Genomic DNA, 23,406 nt, shown 5'->3' with positions numbered 1-23,406 from the left:
CAGTCAAACTGTTCCGAGAATAGAAGGAAGTTGGGTGGAGAAACATACCATCGCATCGAGCGCGTCAGCGCAATTAAAAAGGACAAATGGTAGAGAAGTAAGATAGAAGGCATATTGGCATGGATAGGGTATGAGCCTGGCAAAGGTCTCTGTAAGAATCTCCAGGGGATCACCAAATTAATACAGCTAAAGCGTCATGACACAACTTTGGGTTTTGGGTATGAATACACCTGGCATGAGTATCAAAATTGGTCGCCACCATGGCGTGGTCTTTATTACCCTCTAGAGCAACTAGTACCACACTTGAGCTAGTCATTTCATCAAGCTGACATAATGTGGCAGTCCGAAGAAGATGAAGTTCTAGCTGGTACAAGGAATCCGTTTTTGGATGATGAAGACATGGATTGCAGTGCGATAGTTGAGGAGGAGGAGGAGGAAGGCCTTATTATTCAGACCATGGAGAAGGGAGCTATTCTCAAGAACTAGACTGCTGCACCATCAAGGGCCCGTCAAGTTCCTGGGTAGCCTAGCAATTAGCATTATTTATTTTAAAAGCAAATTTTTTATGAGCATTTAAGACATTTTCAGTATTTTGTTTAAAGCATGTTTTGTTTTGAAATAATTGCTCGGGTTATCGAGCCGTACTTGTTTGATGTTTTCAAAATTTATCTAATGCATTGTTATTTTTAGTATTTATTATTATTCTTTACTTTTTTTCTCTACAACATTATTATTACCTATCTAGATGAACTTACGACAGTGACATGTAGTGAGATAATGCAACATAAGGATAATGATTCAGAGGATCTGGTAGAGGATATAATACCCGAGGAAATTGTCAGAGAAGTGGAAAACTTTGAAAACAAGCCTAAGTCCAATTTGGATGAGACTGAAACAGTTAATCTAGGAGACTCTGAAATAGTCAAGGAAACACGTGTAAGCATCCACCTATCACCATCAGAGAAGGCAGAGTATGCACGGTTCTTGAAGAAGTATGAAGATATCTTTGCATGGTCCTATGATGATATGACCGGTTTGAGAACGTCCATAGTGGCTCATAAACTACCTACCAACCCAATGTGTCAGCCGGTAAAGTAGAAGCTCATAAAGTTAAAGCCAGATATGAGTTTGAAAATCAAAGAAGAAGTCACCAAGCAGATCAAAATTAAGGTTCTCATAGTGGTTGAATATCCAACTTGGTTGGCTAACATCGTGCCAGTTCCAAAGAAGGATGGGAAAGTCAGAGTATGCATCGATTATCGGAAGCTAAACAAAGCAAGTCCCAAAGATGATTTCCCATTACCCAACATACACATACTGATTGACAACTTCGCCAAGCATGAACTCCAATCCTTTGTGGATTGCTTTGCGAGATATCATCAGATATGGATGGTTGAAGAGGATGCCGAAAAGACAGCTTTTATTACACTGTGGGGGGTGTACTACTATAAAATGATGTCGTTTGGTCTGAAGAATGCTGGGGCCACTTATATGAGGGCCATGAGAACTATTTTCCACGACATGATACACAAGGAGATAGAGGTATATGTGGATGACGTCATCATCAAATCCAAGAAACGTACAGATCACATAGTAGACTTGAGGAAATTCTTTGATCGGCTTCAGAGGTAAAATTTGAAATTGAATCCCGCAAAATGTGCCTTCTGGGTCCCCATAGGAAAATTATTAGAATTAATCATCAGCCTCCGAGGAACTGAGCTAGACCCATCAAAGGTCAAGGCTATCCAGGATTTGCCACCTCCAAAGAACAAGAAAGACGTGATGAGCTTCTTAGGATGTCTTAATTACATCAGCCGCTTCATAGCACAATCAACCATGATCTGTGAGCCGATTTTCAAAATGTTAAAGAAGGATGCTGCAACCAGTTGGACTGAAGACTTCCAGAAAGATTTTGATAGAATCAAAGAATATTTGTCCATACCACCAGTCCTGGTCCTGCCAGAACCTGGTAGACCGCTACTACTCTATCTCTCTATATTAGATGGGGCTTTCGGTTGTGTCTTGGGACAACACGATGAGACGGGAAGGAAAGAACAGGCCATATACTATCTGAGTAAGAAGTTCACACCCTACGAAGCACAGTATTCTTTGCTGGAATGCACCTGCTGTGCTTTTACCTGGATAGCCCAGACACTGAGGCACTACTTCTGTGCCTATACCACATATCTCATATCAAGGATGGATCCTCTGAAGTACATCTTCCAGAAACCCATGCCTACAGGGAACCTGGCAAAATGGCAGATATTGTTGAGTGAATTCGACCTCATCTTTGTGACTCATAAGTAGGTTAAGGGACAAGCATTAGCGGATCATCTTGCGCAAAATCCTGTAGGAGGAGAATATGAACCACTAAAAATGTATTTTCCTGATGAACAAGTATCATTCGTAGGAGAAGATATCGATGAAGCCTACGACGGATGGAGAATGTTTTTCGATTGAGCCACAAAATTCTAAGGAGTGGTTATTGGAGCCGTTTTGGTGTCAGAAATAGGTCAACATTATCCGGTATCGAAATTCAGATTTCCGTGCACCAATAATATGGAAGAATATGAGGCTTGCATATTAGGGCTCAATTTGGCCGTTGACATGAATATCCAGGAATTACTGGTAATTGGTGATTCAGATCATCTGGTACATCAGGTGCAGGGAGAATGGTCTACAAAGAATACCAAGATATTACCATATCTATATCATGTGCAAGAGATGATGAAGAGGTTCACTAAGATAGAGATTAGACATGTCCCGAGAATCCAGAATGAGTTCGCAGACGCATTGGCCACTTTGTCCTCCATGATACAGCATCCGCACAAGAATTTCATCGACACCATTCCGGTAAGTATTCATAATCAGCCAGCTTACTACGCTCATGTTGAAGAAAAAGGAGACGGGAATCCATGGTTCCATGATATCAAGGAGTACTTGGCAAAAGGAGAGTACCCGTAGTATGCAAATCATACTAAAAAATGCATGCTCTGAAGATTGTCCAACCATTTCTTCCAAAGTGGAGGAATTCTATACAGAAGGACTCCAGATCTAGGGTTATTACGGTGTGTTGATGCCAAGGAAGCTTCCAAACTGCTCGAAGAGATGCACTCTGGAACTTGCGGACCACACATGAATGGTTTCATTTTAGCCAAGAAGATACTGAGGGCAGGTTATTTTTAGATGACTATGGAAACAGACTGCATCAGGTATGTCCAGAAATGTCATCAGTGCCAAATACAAACAGATATGACATGGGTGCCGCCAAATGAACTCAATACACTGAGTGCACCTTGGCCTTTTGTCGCTTGGGAATGGACGTCATTGGACTAATCGAGCCCGCCGCTTTAAGCGGGCATAGGTTCATTTTAGTGGCCATAGAATACTTCATAAAATGGGTCGAAGCTGCATCCTACAAAGCTGTAACCAAGAAAGTCGTTGCAGATTTTGTCAGAGATCGTATTGTTTGCCGATTCGGGGTTCCATAGTCCATCATCACAGACAACGCCGCCAATCTCCACAGTGACCTAATAAAATCTATGTGCGAGTCCTTCAAAATCAAGCACAAGAATTCCATAGCATACATGCCTCAAATGAATGGAGCCGTGGAGGCCGCAAATAAGAATATCAAGAAAATACTGAGGAAGATGGTAGACAACCACAAGAAATGGCACGAGAAGTTACCATTTGCCTTATTGGGGTACCGTACCACAGTCCGCACATCAACCGGGGAAACTCCCTATTTGCTGGTCTACGGTACCGAAGCTGTCATTCCTGCCGAGGTTGAATTACTTCTTCAAGAATTATACAAGAAGCTCAACTCAGTGATGCAGAATGGATAAGAAGCCGCTATGAACAATTAGCTCTCATTGACGTGAAAATAATGAATACAGTGGCACCGGGGCAGCTAGTACTGAAGCGGATCTTCCCGCATCAAGATGAAGCCAAAGGGAAATTTTTGCCCAATTGGCAAGGGCCCTACATGGTTCACAGAGTACTAACAGGAGGATCACTCATACTCGCAGAAATGGACGAAGAGGTTTGGCCAAAGCCTATCAATTAAGTCGCAGTCAAAAGATATTACGTTTAGAATGTTCGCATTTCTTCATCTGATGTAATTCAACTACGCTCGACCTGATTCTCGTTTAAGAGGGGATACGTAGGTAGCCCTGTGGGTTTGGTCACAATTCAATAAATTTTTATTTTCCCCACAACCAGAAACTGGGGCAGAATTTTGAGGAGGACCCTCAAAATTCCGGAGCAAGTCCAGTCAACGTCATCATATGCAGAACGATCAAACTGGGGCAGAATTTTGAGGAGGACCCTCAAAATTCTGAGGAAGTCGCAATGCCTCTAAAAGTGTCACAGTCATTGGTTCATCTAATTTATCCGATATTGCATACTAGTGTATTTTAAATAACCACATTCATCATATGCACGCAGATTTGTCGAAAACGTTATTTTATGAAACAGCCAGATGCTACCCATGGTAACTCGAGTAGGATTCCTATGCAGAGCAAGGCAAAGCAAGCAGGCGAAGGCACGAACCAACCTTCCCCGTAGAACTCACGATTTCCCTTTGGATGAAGGAACAAAGAATATTCGCAAATACGTGCACATCTCAGGATCACTATCTTCATAACGACAAAGTTGCCAAACGCAAACACATTTCCAGCTAAGAAATACTCTACTACTACTTATTATCTATTCATTGCAAGAGACTAAGCATTGTCTCCATCTTGCATGAGTCTAAGCCCTGCCTACTCAATTGCATAAGGCTAAGCAATGCCTTCCCTTGCATGAGACTAAGCATTGTCTCCGTTTTTCATGAGGCTAAGCCTTGCCTCCTCAATTGCATAAGGCTAAGCACTGCCTTCCCCTGCATGACACTAAGCATAGTCTCTATTTTGCATGAGGCTATGCCATGCCTCCTAAATTTTATAAGGCTAAGCATTGCCTTCCCCTGCATGAGACTAAACATTGTCTCCATCTTGCATGAGGCTAAGCCCTGCCTCCTTAATTCCATAAGGCTAAGCACTATCTCCAATCTTTGCATGCGTCTAAGCCCTGGCTCCTCAATTGCATAAGGCTAAGCACTGCCTTTCATTGCATGAGGCTAAGCCCTTCCTCCATTATTGCATAAGGCTAAGCACCGCCTTCCATTGCATGAGACTAAGCACTGTCTCCAATCTTTGCATGAGAAGCCCTGCCTCCTCAATTGCATAAGGCTAAGCACTGCCTTCTATTGCATGAGGCTAAGCCCTGCCTCCTTAATTGCATAAGGCTAAGCACTGTCTCCAATCTTTGCATGAGGCTAAGCCCTGCCTCCTCAATTGCATAAGGCTAAGCACTACCTTCCATTGCAGGAGGCTAGGCCCTGCCTCCTTAATTGCATAAGGCTAAGCACTGGCTTCCATTGCATGAGACTAAACACTATCTCCAATCTTTGCTTGAGGCTAAGCTCTACCTTCTCAATTGCATAAGGCTAAGTACTGCCTTCCATTGCATGAGGCTAAGCCCTGCCTTCTTAATTGCATAAGGCTAAGCACTTCCTTTCATTGCATGAGACTAAGCACTGTCTCCAATCTTTGCATGAGGCTAAGCCCTGCCTCCTTAATTGCATAAGGCTAAGCACTGCCTTCCCTTTGCACGAGACTAAGCATTGTCTCCATTCCTGCATGAGACTAAACATTTTCTCTCCTTGCATAACCATAAATGCTATGCTATTCGAAACCTTGCATTATTCTCTACCTCGGGGCTAAGCTCTGCCCTTGATCTTACACGAAACCAATATCTGTCTTGTTTCGTTTTGCATCATGTCTTTGCATTTCATGGGCTGAAATATCGCCATTCTGTCCAAAGGCGTCATAGTCCGAGGGCATCATCCTCATAGCCGGAAGACACCATGCCATGGTTTGAGGATCTATATATTGCACATCATTATTCAAAGGTGTCATAGTTCAGAGGAACTATCCTCATGGCCCGAGAATATCATTTCATGGCCTGCGAATCCCCTATCTCACGATTCATGGCCCGGGACATCATGGTCTAAGGACACCATCCCCTTCGTCCAAAGACAACTTTCATGATCCAAAGGGAATTTGCATCATGTTTAAATTCTCGCAATAATCCATATATACTTGCATGCATTGTGTTTTAAGTTTTGCAGGTAATCCAGGAAGTAACCGTTCTCCTAACAGGAGCAATCTTCGCTCTGGTTTCCGTTCAATGTTCATATCTTGCAATTATTTAAAATGTAACCAACCACCGTCTGTTACCCGTTCCCATCTGATATCATCCTGTCCAGAAAACCTTGTCCATTCCTACATAACTCTATCGGTTTATTCCACCGTTGGATCCAGAACTACACATAGCCTGATTCCTGTAAAACTAGGGATATGTAGGCAACTCAGAAACCAGGGTTCGGCCTATATTTTTTCAAAATCACCCCATTCGGTCAAAATCGGTCATCATTTCTTTACCCGACAACTCTTTCATCATTCCCGGGTAAAGAGGGGCAGCTATTGATACCCAATTTTTTCCTTTATATTTTTTAAATACAAAATGCTTTCAAAATAGCATGTATATGCATATGTAAGTATGTCCCAAGGTTTTAATATTTTTCTCTTAATTTTAAAGGATTTTTAAATCAATTTATTGCCTTATTTTAGCAAGAAAAAAACAAATTTGTTTCTGCATTTCTACTGTATAAATATCCAATAATCATCCTAAAAATTATTTTATTATGATTTAATCATCTAAACTTATCATTTATACCAGCATTAGGCTTTAAATATTTTTTAGTGCATTTCTTATAACTACATTTGCATTTTTACGACTAAATTGCACATTTTGCAATAAGAGCCCACATGCATATATAATTACATTCTTTATGCAGAAAATGACTTTTTATATTTTTATAATGTTAAGTAGTTATTTTTAATCACTTTAGTGCACAAATGATATTTTTGATATTTATTAATTACTTTTATAAATTATTTATTTATTATACATTGGGTATTCAAAATCTGGCCCAAACCTTACGTATTTTCGGACCAAACAATGTCCCAAAGTACCTAATACACTGGCCCAAATACCCCAGCTCAAACCAAATTAACCCAATCACCTAAACCTGGTCGCGACCCGTTTAACCACCCTACCCAAGACCGCTTTTAAATCGTGGCCGTTGATCTCTGAGATCAACGGCCCAGATTACACCCTCCCTTTTAATTACCACCCAAACCCCCTAACCCAAATCACTTCCTACCGTCCATTACCCTCAAATCCCACCTCTTTTCTCCCTCCTAAGAGCCCTAGCGTTGTCTCCCCTAAAATCTCTCCTAATCCCACCAGACATGGGATTATACGACCCTTTCTTGCCATATACGACTCTTCGCTGGTACTGGATCCTTCTCTATACCACTTGCCTAAACATGGTAAGCGGATCTCATCAGAATCGAACAAAAGTCGGTTCAACTTCTTGACCTTTCTGCTATTCCGTCTATGTTCATTCTTGTTCTATTATGGGTATGAATCTCTGTGTATCTCTATTGATTCTTACTTACCCTAAAAATTAGGGGTTTCAGATCTCTTTTAATCGAACCATGATAGGTTCGATACTCTGATTTTAGGTATTATTATGTCCATATTCACCCGATATTCTACTATGGCATGTTTTCATTTTTATTTCTGTTAATATTTGTCTTACCCTAAAATTAGGGTTTTCAGATTTTTCTTAAATTAGTTTGATTCTCTGATTTTAGTACTATTTGTGTCTCTATTCATCTTGTGCTACTTCGTTTTTGAATAATCTATTAATATTTGTCTTTTTTCCTAAAATTAGGGTTTACTGGTTTACTCTCCTAATTTGATTTTTAATCAATTTACGTGTTTCTTTCCTTTTATGGTCGGATTGTTTATATTTCCCTATTTATGTGCTTGTTCTACTGCTATATAAACTGATCCCCCTTCCCTTTTATGGGGGGAATTTTGGGGAATCATTATTTTCTCACTAAAAACTGAAGCTTTCTACTCTATATTTGTTCACTATTCTATTTTGTTTGGCTCTTGGCCGGCTGAAAGCCAAGGCCACCGGATTTCTACTCTTTTGACCTCTCTTGGGTGTGAGCACTGCCTGGGTTCTTGAAACCCTTGGAACTTGACACCTTTAGGATTCTGGGTCATTTCTGCAATCTTTTCTTGTTTATCGAATAATCACTGGTTAGTTTCTAAACCTTTGCAATGTTTACTCTATTATGTTAAGCATGTTCTCTGAAACTGGATAATCCAATGCATCTCGTTGACTCTTTTCTACCTAATTCTGCTTACTAGCTTAATGATGTTCTGCACTTAGCCTAATTAATTTAGACACAATGCAGCATGCTTAGTTTAATTCATGATGACTAGAATGATATGTTTGACTATATGGTTTGAGCCATGTTCCCTTCCTAATTCTGAACTTCTAACGACTAATTGGTATTATTAGTATTCCCTAACTTGTTTAATATACCTTTAATCTGAATGTTGTATGCTCTTATGACTATGGTTATCACCCTATGAACTTCTGTTTTGTCCAACCTATACCCTTAATGACTTGTGATCTTTTGAAACTAATCTCTTTTGATTTAGTACCCTCCATGATACATGATCCTATTTGTGTAATGCTGTTTAAACCTAAGTTAGCATGATTTGACCACTTTAGTCTTAATTCAGTTGCAATAGCCTAATACGAGTGCATGTTAACTTGTCAACCCATGCTCCTTGTTCCTTGTCATAAGCCACCCTGTTCAGTGTGTTAATTTGTTTTTCTTATGAATTCATTATGTGATTATCTTACAAGCTAGCAAATGCTTTCAAAACCTATTACCCTACTACTATTTTTTATGGGTTATTTCTTGGCTAACTCTGGGGCTGGCTGAAGGCCAAAGCCCTTCTCTAAGTCTCCTCTATCAACCTCCCTAGTGTGAGCACTACCCTAGGTTCTTGAAGCCCTTGGGAACTCTGACACACTAGGGTCTAGGTTTCTCTGCCACTTTTTCCTAATTGCTCAAACTCCGCCCCTATTCTCACCCACTGCATTAAACCAGTTGATTTGTGTAAACAGTTATACTTTTGGAACTTTTGTTCAGACTATGGTTGCTGGATGTGGTCTGTTCTGTGTAAAATGGAGATTGGTTCTGGGTTGTTGAGAAACTGTATGGACATGAGAACGAAGGCCTAGCCAGGTTGGGTATATTTTGGGCCTGCTGTAGGCCCACTATAGCTATTCTATAATTTTGTAATTTATTTCACTCATTGGGCCTGTAATAATATTGTAATAACAATTGGGGTGTTAGTAAAATTGAGAAAAAGGGGTTTATCTTAATACTTACATTGAAATGGGTAGAAATCCTGCCTATAGCTGTTTTACTTTGTTCTGTTATTCCGTGTGTTAGATGACCTGCCTATAGGTGTTTACTTTGCTCAAATATGTTCTGCTACTGTGTGAGTTAGATAACCTACCTATAGGTATTTAATTTGTTTGACATATTTTACTTCCACTTACTCAATTAAAAATCATGTGTGCATTACAGCATACTCAAATTGCTCAAATATGTTCTGCTACTATGTGCATTACAGCATACTCTTTAGGCACTATAGGATTCTGTTAATTTACATGCTACCTAATCTGCAATTTAAAAATCCTGCCTATATGTCTTAATTATTGATTATAGAAATCATGCCTATAGGATCTAAAATCAGTCTTAATTATTGATTATAGAAATCATGTCTATAGGATCTAAAATCAGCCTTTATTGTGACTATAGAAATCATGCATGTAGGATCTAAAATTAGTCTTAATTATCGATTTTCTTGCTCGTTTCCTTTGAGTGCTGATGTTGAACTTTCAACACTGTGTCATTGTCACTATTAGAAAGCATGCTTATAGGATCCAACTAAGCAGTTCTGAATATTCTCCTTCAATTATCATTGCTAATTACTGCATAAATCACCAAGATATCATGCCTATAGGTTTAACCTCTTATAACCTATAATCAGTAGGCAACTGCGTAATCACTTAGAAGTCATTCTAAAATGGCATCTTGCTCTGAAACTGCCTGCACGCTTGAATCCCAAGGTCATATAGAAACCATGTCTATAGGGCTTAATGGCTTTAACTTGTCTCAATTCTGAAATTGTCAATCGCCTAATTTGTTTGCGTGCATTTGTTGTCTAAGTGAAGAGGCTAACTTGAGCCCTTAATTGCCTTCGCATGAAGTCCAAATTGTTTTGTATGTCACCTAGTTTTATCATTTTGAGAAACCTAAGTTAAGTCTAGAACAACCAAAATAGAGGTCCAAACGCATCATGGACCATAGGCATGGGACGGGTAGTGCACGCATAAGGCACGGTTTAGAATCAACTAGCACGCTTTAGGTAAAAACTTAAAGATAGTAATCAGGTAGTAGGAGATGATAGTCTGTACCCGCTGAATAATACGAGTAACACCCCACCTAGAGGGAGTTACGAAGTATTATTTATGTTGCACGGGGTGATCCTTTAGGCTAAAAAACTTAGGACCCCCCATCTTGTCTTAAAGTCAATTATTTGTGTTTATTTGTATACTTTTGATAATAATTGCCCAAACTTCTTGTCTTTCCCTCTTGTTTTTGACTAATTCATATAATTCGAGTTCGGCCGGGACTCGCAGTTGTGGACCTCGAGGAATGCCTAACAACTTCTCCTCGAAGTAATTTGAGCCCTTACCCGATCTTTGGTGATGCAAACTGGTTAAACCAGAGTTATTTGCAAATAGGTGCCCTAACGCACCTCAAACCCGTTAAGTGGCGACTCTCTTTTTTAACACCTTCCTTTAAAAGAGTTGTCACGTGTCGAAACCTGATTTTGCGAGAAAGAAGGGGTGCGACACATGCCCGATCGGCTAGGCCATCTCCCCACGAAAAATGTGGTTTGACATGTGATGCGAAAGAAAGTTGTTATCAAGAGTAGTACCACCATATGCGCAATATGACGTCTGATCTCCACCAAATCAGCTAGGTCACCTTCCCACATATGCCATGTGGGTTGACTTTTCCAATCCACAAAGGTTCCAGTTTCATCCCAATTAAGGGGAATAATATCACAATTTCCCAAAGGATCCAATTTCATCCCAAATAAGGGGAATAATCCCAATCCACCCCTACACCGACACGTGTAGTTTCAGGTGTGGGCCTTATGACCCACCCTACCTCGGTTTTGCTAATGATGCTCCCAAAAATATATTTTTTTGATTTGTACACAGAGGTAACATAAATACAATTGTACTCACCTCAACATTTTTCACATTGTATAAATTCTCATTAGTATTTTCAGTCATTCACAACGACAATATTTCAATGGCTCATTTAGTTATTCACAAGATTCTTTATTCATGGAACGATGGCCGTATTTCATATTGCACACTTTTACCCCTTTCAATTTCAAAGATCACCATCAAATATCAACATATAGAAAATTTCAGAATCATATACTTTAAATCCATTTGAAATGGAAACTTCAAACTCAAATGGTCTCTTCCCAAAGAATGAGGCATACCAACCAACAATAGAAACACACATGAAAAATCATAAACAATCAATACACTGTTTACTCTTGCAATACTCTTCCCCAAAAATGACAAAGTACAATTTCAACACATGAGTATATAGAACTCGAATCACACTGGATATATTTATAAAGCAAAACATTAGTTAAAACAGCCACTAATGGGCATGAATTGAGTACAAAAGTTCTTAGGCAAATTCTATTTTCCAAATCACTTTTAACACAATTGAGTCGAGTCTTATTTCATATTCTTTAGCGCATTCTCTCAAATCATTTGCACTACTAGGAATAGTCATAACTTAAATTCTCGGCACGTTGGCCACACTCTATATCCCCAATTCAATTATTTCGTTTCTGACCACCTTTATAGGTTATGAATAGTAAGGCATTTCCAATCAAGACTTTTAGGTACACATATGAGCAATTAAGAGTCTTAAGAATATTGAGATTTCCTCACACGATTTGGCATACTAGCTTTTATTTGAAATACGATTCAAAGCCACAACATTTTAATACGCAACCCATACATTAAAACTGACGGGAACATTATGGAATTCGATTCTAAGAGAGAAAGTTTAGCCAACATACCTTGATGGAGCTCTTTAGCGATATTAAAACCACCAACTACTCTTACAAATTCAATCTACATCAACATAATTCAATTGGACCGATATTAGTAAATATTTCCAGGTTTTGGTCATTTTGGCATTTTATCAAACACCTAGAGTGCATAGCATTCAACTACCTCTAGTAATGGTGTTTCTTCCTCCAACAATACCTCCTTACCACCAACAAGAGATACTACAACATCCTTTGTCCACTAACTACCTTCTTAGCACCATTATAATCATCAATGGACTCACATCTACCAAATCTTACTAATTAACTCATTACACAATCTCTACCACACCCAATAATCTAGTTTAAGTATTTATGGCTTCCAATCACCATCTCATAAGTGCTAGTACTTATTCCTTGCTCATTTATTCACTAACAATCTATGCATGTAAGTTTAAGGGTGAAAGATTACCTCTTGTAGACCAAATCTTGAAAGTCAACTTTTGGGGTGTTCTTGAGATTTTGAAGAAATCCTATGGAATCCAATACAAAACCTTGTTGTAACTTGTGATTGATAAGTGAAATCATCATAAAAACACACTTAAAAACTCACCTTAGATGTGTATTTGAAGCCTTGGTTGGATGGGTGGTGGAGAGAAAGGCCTAGTCTTGAAAAAATGACTTAGCCCCTAGTCTGGGCGCCCATATGATACAGGTCCCGTAAAATTGTCATAACGTTTTCTATACATATCCAAATGACGAGAGGTTTGATGCGTTGGAAACTAAACTCAAAGGGCTTTAATATTATCGGTAGATCACCACCTAAGTCTTTATATGGAGGGAGTTATATTCATTTGAAATCGGGTCTTGTGCCAGTGTAAACATCCTTTCCACTTAATGTATCCAACTTGTTCCACACAAGTTCTTGCCATTGACAAAACTCCCTAGTATGTTCCAATACACCTTAAACATATATTATCAATTCAACATGATGTGTCTCTATCCCATAGGTCTCCTTTAATACTCAAATAAGTTATTCCCAAATACCGTTGGCGCACTTTAAAAACTTAAATCATTAGGAAATTTTTACGGGGCCTTACATGCAGTATCCGAGCAGAACAAATGGTAGCTTCTCATGACACTACTAGTTTTTGTCCACCATATTCCTTAATATATTCTTGATATTCTTTTTGGAGGCTTGTACGACTCCATTCATTTGTAGCCTATATGTTGTAGAGTTTCGGTGCTTGATTTTGAATAATTCACACATGGCTCTTATCAGATCACTATTGAGATTGGTAGAATTGTCGGTGACGTTTGATTCAGGCACCCCGAATCGGCAAACAATATGATCCCGGACAAAATCTGCTACAACCTTGTTAGTCATAGCTTAATAGGAAACGAGTTCAACCCTATTTGTGAAGTAATCTATCGCCACCAAGATCAATTTGTGTCCGTTTGAGGTAGCTGGTTTAATCAGTCTGATGACATCCATGCCCCAGGCGGAGAAAGGCCATTGTGAACTCATTGCATTGAGTTCATTGGGTGTTACCTGTATCATATCAGCATACACCTGGCATTGGAGAAACTTCTATGCATATTTGATGCAGTCCGTCTCCATAGTAATCCAAAAATACCATGCCCTTAATATCTTCTTGGCTAGAACAAACCCATTCATGTGAGGTCCGCAAGTTCTGCCGTGTATCTCTTCGAGCAACCTAAATGCCTCCTTGGCATTAAAAAATCGTAGCAGACCCAAATCGGGAGTACTTCTATACAGAACTTCTCCGCTCTGAAAGAAATGGTTGGCCAATCTTCGAAGCGTGCGCTTCTTGATGTGTGTAGCATTTTCTGGGTACTCTTCTTTTTCCAATTACTCCTTGATATCGTGAAACCATAGATTTTCGTCGAACTCTTCTTCAACATGAGCGCAATAACCTGGTTGCTTATGGATTTCAATTAGAATGGGATCAATATAGTTCTTGTTTGGATGTTGTATCATGGAAGTCAAGGCAGTCAGCGCATCTGCAAACTCATTCTGAACTCTCGAAACATGTTTGAACTCTATCTTTTTGAACCTCTTGATCAAGTCTTGTACAAAGTGTAGGTATGGCAATATCTTGGCATTTTTGGTGGCCCATTCTCTGAGTACATGATATATTAGCAAATATGAATCTATGATTACTAGAAATTCTAGAATATTCATGTGGACAGCCAACCTAAGTCCCAAGATGCAGGCCTCTTTTTCTACCATATTGGTGGTGCATGGGAATCTAAGCTTGGTGGATACCGGGTAATGTTGACCAGTATTTGATACCAGGACAGCTCTGATGCCCACTCCAAGTTTACGGCTCCATCGATAAACATCCTCCAACCATCATATGCATCAGCAATGCCTTCCCTTATAAATGACGCTTCCTCGTCGGGAAAATACGTCTTCAAAGGAGAGAAGTTAGCATTGCTTACGAAAATGTTCGAGAATGCAATTAAATGAAGCAAATAGGGGAGATAGGGACGAGAGATATACAATATAGTAATTTAAAGAAACTAAGGGAAATAGGGAGGGGATGTACATGAAAGAAGTCAAATAATCCAACAATCCACACAAGTGATAATTTCATTATGGTAAGAGCGTAAGTATGTCCCCAGCGGAGCCACCATGTTGTCGCACCCCGTTTTCTCGCGAAAGCGGATTTTAACGTGTGACAACTCTTTTAAATGGATATTAAAAAGAGAAGAGTCTCTACCTAATATTTTTATGGTGTGTTAGGGCACCTATTTGCAAATAACTATGTTTTTAACTAGTTTGTGTTAACAAAGATCGGGTAAGGGCTCAAATTACCTTGAAGAAAAGGTGTTAGGCACTCTCCAAGGTCTACAACTTTGCGTCCAGGCTAAATTTTACGCAATGTGGGATTATTGAATTAAAATTATACTATATGATCATATAAGTTAAAGTAATATAGGGAGTCTAGTTTACAAGACAAAAAAATTGCACATAAGAAAAGAAAGCAGATTATTATTAATAAATAGGTATACAATCCTTGAAGATTACAAGATATGGCCTAGGTTCAAACAAGCGTACCAAAAATAACGAATTGGGAGGAGGGGGTAAGTTTTTTAGCCTAAAGGATGACCCCGTGCAACATAAATAATACTTTGCAACTCTCTTAAAAGTAAGGGTTTCTCATATTATTCAGCGGGCACAGACTATCATCTCATGTTACCCAATTACTATCTTAAAGTTGTTTACCTAAAGAGTTCTAGTTCAATTCTAAATCGCATTCCATGCGTGCTTTAGCCGTCCCATACCTATGTTCCAGCAGGCTTTGGACCTACTACTTTGGTAGTTCTAGACTTCACTTAGGATGCTCAAAAATGATAAAACTAGGCGCACAATTAAAACAATTAGGACTGCACATAGTTAACAATTAAAGGCTCAAATTGACCTCCACACATAGGCACAGATGCACACAAAGAGTCATGAGCTTATTCTAACGGCATTACAAATTATGAAGTTAACGACTATAGGTAGGCATATATGAAATTGGAGCACTATTGAATGGCGCAAAACTTATAGGCATGCTTTCTTTGTGGTTTATTGATTCAATAGTTGACATAAGATCCTACAAACTGCTGATTTTAACAGATGGTTCGTTATAACCTTATAGGCATGATCTCTAGGTGACTTATGACTGGCCTATGGGGTCATTGAAAGTTCATAATTATTCGTCTTGGAGCCAATAGATATGATTTCTATATGAACAGCGAAACCCTATAGGCATTATATCTACACAGTAATATCCAGATAGCAAAGTAATTAGGAATGGACACTTGTTTTACTTTATTCCTATAGCCATATTATTTACGCAGCAGTATGATGAGGACAACAGTAGCAGCAATCTTAATTAAACACATTGAAGTCCTATAGACATGGTTTCTAGATGAACGGATTTGGGCAATGAAGCTGTTCTAAATGCAGGTTTGTTTCATTAGTCCTATAGCGATGTTTTCTAGGTGAGCCACACAATTGCAAGAGGTATCAATGTAAATAGTTCTTGATTACTCAAATGAGATCTTATAGGCATGTTGTATAATAACGCGTAGAAATAGAGCATGTTAAGCAAGTAGCGAATGAAGCATTTAGATCCTATAGGCATGTTTTCTACCCTTTAATACGAGAATTAAAATATCACAACCCCCCACTTTCACTAATTCCCTATTATTTGTCATTAAATATTATTACAGGACCGATAAGAATAATACAAACTCAAATAAATGACCATAGGTCCAGCTAGGACAACTATATGCCCTACATAGATACAAATTAAATCAAGGATTATTCTGGGCTTTCGACCAAACTTGGGGCCTCATGTCTATGAACATGCCCATACCCCGGATAGCTATAGATATGCCTCAACTCCCAGCACCAAACTGGCCTGACAATAAGGCAAAAACCAATGCCTTGCTTACCCGTCAAATTAACCATTCAAGTGACAAGTTATATGCTAAGTCAATTATGCACTTAGCTCTTAGGGTTGTAGCTAAAAAAGAAACAGATGCTTTCCAGACCAAAGGAACATAAGCAGGATTACACAAGTTCTCAACAGGCATTGTATACATATGATAGATTCAAATTATATTCTCCAGAAAACATGTTAAGAGATATCAAGCCAAAGTTAAGCATAATTTCCAAGTAAGCATGGTTCAGAATTAACCTAGAGGAGACTTTAAACCTAAGAGTCTTAACAAGGAAATTTCGAAACACAGGTAAAGAGCAGTTATACCGAAAAGCCTTAAACATGAGAGCCTAATGAAGATATGATTCCAGCTAGCTTGTAGCCAAGTAAAATAACAGGCACAGTAGTTGACATGGGGAAGTAATCACTTAGTTTGAACATGAGAAACTTAACATATTGAGTGTTAAACAGATATCAGTCATAACACAAAGGTTCAAAGTCTTAGAGAAAGTATAAGAACTCGTGGTAGGTGAAACATATCAACTTCAGAGTAACATGTCAAACAACCATAAGGACTTATCCAGTTTACCATATAGGAAGAATAGGCTAGATATATTCATCCCAGCAGTTTTAAGAAATCCGTGAGCACATAATGATAACATAACATTAGAGTTTACAAACAGTAGAAAGGCCTAATTGGGATAGTATTGGCATGTAGATTTCTCATGAATTGACTCTAAGAAAGTAGCATATTGTAGATGAAGGACTCAACAGGAAGTAACTTATTTGAACAAATTCTAGGCATGAATTAGTTTCTCACAAAAATCTAAGGCATGGACTCATAACAAGCAACAAATATAAGTACTCGGCTATACATAAACATAATGGTCAGAGATAATTCAGGTTGAACACATTTAATAGTCATATATTAGAGTTTAGCAATGGCAAGGGAGCATATTAGGCTAAACATCTACATAGTATTGTCACATGTGATGGTCAAGGGTTAATTTGCAGAGAAATAGCAAATTATGCATAAAGAGATTCAGTAGGAATAGACTACTCAAAGCAATTCTGAGCAGGAACATATTTCCTAAGGGGTTTCAGTACAAAAAGTTCATGGTAAGGCATGAGAAAGGATTCAATATTAGACAGCCAATATAGGAATTCAAGCATAGATAAACCCAATCTCAAACAAGCATACCAGCTTGAAATCGTCCAAATTGACTACACTAAATAAACCTATGTAAACATATACAAGTTTTTATGATGGATTGCAGAAGAAATTCAAAGAAAGGTCAACACAGTTTCATATTGGTTTAGAAAAGTTCACATAACACATATGTTCAGAAGCATGAACACTAACAGGGGAGAAACAAAATTGCGAGGGTCTGAACACTTACCTGCTTGCAGATTTAACAAGCAAATAAAGGAGAAAACTAAGTGCCAGCAACAACTCTCGTATCAGTAGCAAAGATCGAGAGCAACAAGACCCAAACCCCTAGTGCGTCAAAGTTCATTAGAGCTTCAAACGAGCCTCGAGCAATGCTTGCACTGGAATGTCAATAGAGCGGATTCTGATGGCCTTGATTTTCAATCGGGCATAGTCAAGAGTTTTAGAATAGTATAGAATGAGTCAGAGTGAGAGAATAATAGTAGTTAGGTCCGTTTAGGGAATTGGGGAAGGGGTTTATAAAGTGAAAGATTAGGATGACAAAACATGAAAAATAATCAAATAAACACAAATAAGGAAGGAAACGATCACATGCAATCAGTAACAGAGCCAGTAAAAGAGATGAAACAAAATTTCAAAACCTAGTTGGGTCCAACGACCATGAATTGGAACAAGAATGCAAGAATCATTCATTGTACAATGTATATAGGCGAAACATCGTCAAGATCTTCACAAAATCGGAGTCAACCAGGCCTGCTTTTGTAAGGCACTACTTGCAAAAATTGGGGAATAAGGCAAGCAAATCACAAAAGGATTCCATCATATAGCAAGATTCGGAAAGGATTTGGGGGATAAGGCGGCTAGGGTTTTGTGAAGAGATGAGGGAAATAGAGAGAATGCAAAGGCGGATAGTTGATTATGGATCGTTGATCATTTGAGATGAATGGCCGAGATTAGAGGGTGCTAGGGTCAGGTATAATGGGTCGCAGACAGGTGCATGTTCTTGGGTCGCTAGGTTTTGGGCTTCCGATGGGTCAATTGAAGTGGGCTATAGCATTTCGGACCTCTTTTGGTCCGATTTTGGACTGAATTTAAAAATAAAATGAAATTTAACAAAATAAATTATAAAAATAGTTATAAAATAATATAAAACTGTTGGTTTTGAAAATAAATGACTATAATTGTAAAATATAAAAAGTCATTTTGATCTAAAATTAGCATAATAAAGACAATTATTGAAAATATTGGCCATTATTCCAAACGATGTACAAATGATGTAAAGAATGCAAATATTATATAAAAATGAAGCAAAATATTATGAAATATGCATGTGGGTACAATTAATAAATTTGAATAATTAAATCACCCCTAAACAATTTGAAGGGATAGTTAATAAATATTTTAATAATTATAATGCATGAAAAATTCATTTTAAATCTTTAAAAATTATAAAAAATAATTATATAATCCTTGTAAATTGGGTAAAAATATAAAATAATATTTTTAAAAGTATACGGAGTACTCTATAAAATATGAGAACAAAATTATCAACACCTATCATTAGATATGTACATTTTCTCCTCTGAAATGGAAAATAATCATTTCATTACTCTATAAGCAACTTTAAATTTAATGGTTGAACAAATCACTTTGACTATATTTGATTTTTCTAAGAAGTTAGGTATTACTTTTACTATGTTTCTGAAAATATACAACATTAATTTTATACCGTTAATGTCACGGTCAATATGATATGGATTTTCTCAATTTGACCGTAAATCAAGGAAACATCATTCAAATGAAAATAATAATAATAATGAGTTTATGAAAGTATACAACAATAATTTTATACCATAAATGTCGCGGTCAATAAGATATGGATTTTCTCAATTTGACCTAGTAAATCAAAGAAACATAATTCAAATGGAAAAAAAGTAATGATGATTAAGGAATAGTTTTATATTACGATAATCAGAAGCTATGCTATATTGCACTATTTAAATAAAGGCATAACAACAGTAGCTTAGCCAAAAAATATAGAGAAGCAGTTCTTGTCTTTTGGAGAATTGTCAGGTATGTGAGTATTCCTTTTATTATTTTTTCTTGCGTTGAAGTTGAAGTTGACATTTGGAAGTGTTTGGAAAATATTTTCCATAGAAAATATTTTTATGCAAAATGAGTAGTTTTATCACTTATTTTTTCTTATTTGGTTGGTGAGCGAAAAACGTTTTCCAAAAAATATTTTCTAGTGTTTCGTTAGAGAGTGGAAAATATTTTTTAGGAAAATAAATTTTTATTCTCCTCACCCCCTTTCCCCAAGTCTCCATGTTTCCTTGCTCCCCACTCCCCTCCCCAAAAACCCAACGTTTTCAGGACTCTATTTTCAGGACTCTATTTTTGTTCAACGGTTTAATTATTCTTCTAAACATTCACACAAAAAATCCATAACTATAAAGAAAATACTCTTTTTTGGTTGAAAAAGAAAGTACTCTTTCTACGACATGAAAATAAAGTAATTATTTTATTGAAATAAATAAAAATACTTTTTTAACATCATGAAAAGAAAATACTCTCTTGGTAAGGAAAATATTTTCCTCCAATTGGAGAAAAATAAGTTTATGAGTAAAATATTTTCCAAAATATTTAAGCCTAACAAACATGGGAAAATCGAAAAATATTTGAATTCAAGTAGTGATATGAAACTAGTTTACCTCAATCAATAGATTGATATTATAATACCACGGCAGATACTTTATTTTCATCTTTTCTGGTCTTATTTTGTCATTGTTTTTCCTATTTTTACTTTGAAATAACTATTCAAAAAAATTAATTAGCAAGAGATAAATAAGCACACAAACACAAAGTTAAAGAATTGGACAAACTCGATCATATATTCTCGTGATATAATAGAAAAGATGAGAATATAGTAATAAGAGGGACAAAGTAAGATACATAATTTAGTTTATAGCCACTGTGTGAGAATTACAGAGAAATAAATAATAATATATTATTAGTTGTATGCAAGGAATCAAATTTTACCTTGCTTCTTTAAGTATTCAAAGTAACTTATATTCTGGTACATGAATAAATATCTTTATAACTCGATTCATGGACGTTGTAATATTATCTTATCTAATTGCCATGATTAAAATAATGTGGTTTTTCAGGTTTTACAATGATGATACAACAGTGGGCAATAGGTTACATATTAGTACTTGCCATATCTCTTCTTCTGAGCTGCAATGAGGTCCAAGGAAGAACAAAATTATCCTACCTTGAAGACTTAGAATTAGAGAAGCAGTTAAAGCTTTTAAACAAGCCAGCTGTAAAATCCATCAAGGTATTTTTTTTGTTGGTATGCGCTCTAAATAAAGAAAATCTCTGTTACAATTATTTGTTATTTTGTTCAATAGTAATAGAATGATTAATGTTCTCTTTAATAATATTCTACTCCTAATCAATCAATTGCATTTATAATATAAATGTGACTTAGAAATCAGGTCACCTTCCTAAGCAAAATTTATAAATGACATAGTATATTTACTATTGGGTCTACAGACGAAATATGGTGATATATACGATTGTGTGAATTTCTACCAACAGCCTGCATTTGACCATCCATTGTTGCAAAATCACACATTTCACCCTCAGGTTTGTCACTACATCATTCTCTTAAGTCCAAATTGAAATTAATTATATTATAATATATATTAATATTAATATTCTTTTGAGGTTTTCATCCACACAGATGAAACCAACATTGCCTATAATGAAAGAGTATTCTGACGAATCAATAATTGATTGGCCTATGGGAAGATCAGAAGGAGTCGGTTGTCCAAAAGGAACAGTTCCCATAAGAAGAACTACTAAAAATGACCTTATCAGACAAAAACTTATGCCACCCGCAGAGGATGTCTCTTTCAGCACTTCGTTTTCCTATGTAAGATTATGAATTTAACTATATTAATTAATGACGATGGCTATTATACCTTCTTATAACAATACTTAACTCATGATAAAATTCTTACTGTATGTAGGGAAACAATTTGAGTAATAAAGTAACTTTTCCTTCCAAAGGGTACAAGGTAAGTATCCATAAAATCAATATTGCGTCGTATTTCTTTGAATTTACTGTTTTAGTGTTATTTCTTAATAGGACAAGATAATTAATATAATATCTTAAATAATATTCATTCTTCTCAAATACACCAAGTTTACTAGATGTATCATGGGGACAATGAGAGATAAAAGAGAGAGAAAAGCAAAACTTAACAAAATGTTGGGCAATTCAAGATAACAAATAGATTTTTTTTAGCCGTTCTATGACCTCATATTTTCTGTTATTTAGCTTGCTATTGTTCAAACCGAAAATAATCCAAGCAACAAGTTTGGAGGAGCTGGTATGGTGACTGCTATTTATACTCCCCGTGTGAAAGGCCAACAACATAGTGCTTGTCGATTGAAAATACAAAAAGGACCAGAAAATATACAAGTCGGATGGAGAGTATGTATCTTGACTTTTATTAACAGTTCATTATTTTTTCCTTATATTACTTATAATTCCTCTAATGTGTTGGTGAGTATTAACAAGTTTTTCTAACTCTCAACCTGCAATCATATTCTTTTCTATCTTTACAAATGCTTTTATCGTCTTTTTAGCTGTGTATTATTTTTGTATAATGTTATTGCAGGTGGATCCTACACTTTATGGAGATGGTCGAAGTAGGCTATATACACATTTTCAAGTGAGTTATTTATAACTTTTTTGGAATATTATTCTTACCTTTTGTATAAGATGTGCATGTCTTATATATCTTTCCATTAATCTATATTCACGACATCTCAGTAACAAAGTATATGTTGCTTTTCTTTTGTAGGCAGGAAAAAATCAATGTTTTAATACACAATGTCCTGGATTTGTTATTGTAAACAGAGATATACCTTTAGATTTTGTATACTCTCCTGTTACACAACGTGGAAGTAAGGATGCGTGGGTAGATAAAATGTACATAACGCGGGTAAATTAGTCTCAGACCTATTTCAGTAATTCATGAGTTATTTGATACTCTGTTAATGTATAACACTAAAATATTTTTTCTTTTTTGTCTTTTTTGAAAATTAAAGGACCTTGTCAACGGGAACTGGTGGCTTTTGCTCACGCGAAATCAAACACAAGTTGGTTTTTGGCCAAAACAGATTTTTGATGAATTGAATGATTTTGCATCAACGATTGAATGGGGAGGAGTAGTATATAGTCCACCTGGGGTACTTGAACCTCCAATGGGCTCAAGCTTTTTTCCAATTGGAGACACACGTTACGATGCATATTGTAGGAATATTGGGACAATAGATGACAATGGCCAAGAAACAGAAGCTGGCAACTTAATACCTTACATGACCAATCCTGATCTATACAAGGTTGTCGATGCTTCAAGTGAGGGATCTAGTTTTAAGCATTCAGTTTTTTATGGGGGCCCTGGTGAAAGCACAGAGGTCTAACCTAAATAAGTTATGTCAAATACTATTGAATTGATAAGAGATTAACATGCTTTATAATTTAATTTACTATTGAAATTATAATGCATAAATTTATCTCAATATATCTTTTAATACTATAAGAAAACGGTGCAA

The 23,406-nt window shown here is 36.9% G+C and overlaps 1 protein-coding gene across 1 annotated transcript; it reads left to right on the top strand.

Annotated features, from left to right (window-relative positions):
* The first annotated feature begins 1,860 nt into the window (after window positions 1–1,860).
* On the top strand, window positions 1,861–23,391 carry LOC107780970 (protein neprosin-like). The gene is made up of 9 exons (XM_075230216.1): window positions 1,861–1,969; window positions 20,943–21,115; window positions 21,334–21,426; window positions 21,524–21,715; window positions 21,813–21,860; window positions 22,124–22,279; window positions 22,467–22,520; window positions 22,653–22,793; window positions 22,900–23,391. Exons 1-9 carry the CDS (start codon window positions 1,861–1,863, stop codon window positions 23,272–23,274), a joined length of 1,341 nt encoding a protein of 446 aa, XP_075086317.1. The 3' UTR covers window positions 23,275–23,391.
* The last annotated feature ends 15 nt before the right edge of the window (window positions 23,392–23,406 follow it).

The sequence above is a fragment of the Nicotiana tabacum genome, chromosome 14, assembly GCF_000715075.1.
Source record: "Nicotiana tabacum cultivar K326 chromosome 14, ASM71507v2, whole genome shotgun sequence".
NCBI classification, from domain to species: Eukaryota; Viridiplantae; Streptophyta; class Magnoliopsida; order Solanales; family Solanaceae; genus Nicotiana; species Nicotiana tabacum.
Note: the sequence above shows the minus strand (reverse complement) of the source record. Positions and strands in the feature narration are given on the sequence as shown.

Bases quoted from the DNA above. Each gene is read 5' to 3' on its own strand.
- LOC107780970 (XM_075230216.1), top strand. From the start codon at position 1,861: ATGTTAAAGAAGGATGCTGCAACCAGTTGGACTGAAGACTTCCAGAAA. The intron at 21,116-21,333 runs GTATTTTTTTTG...TTGGGTCTACAG, and splicing joins CAGCTGTAAAATCCATCAAG to ACGAAATATGGTGATATATA. The intron at 22,521-22,652 runs GTGAGTTATTTA...TTTCTTTTGTAG, and splicing joins GGCTATATACACATTTTCAA to GCAGGAAAAAATCAATGTTT.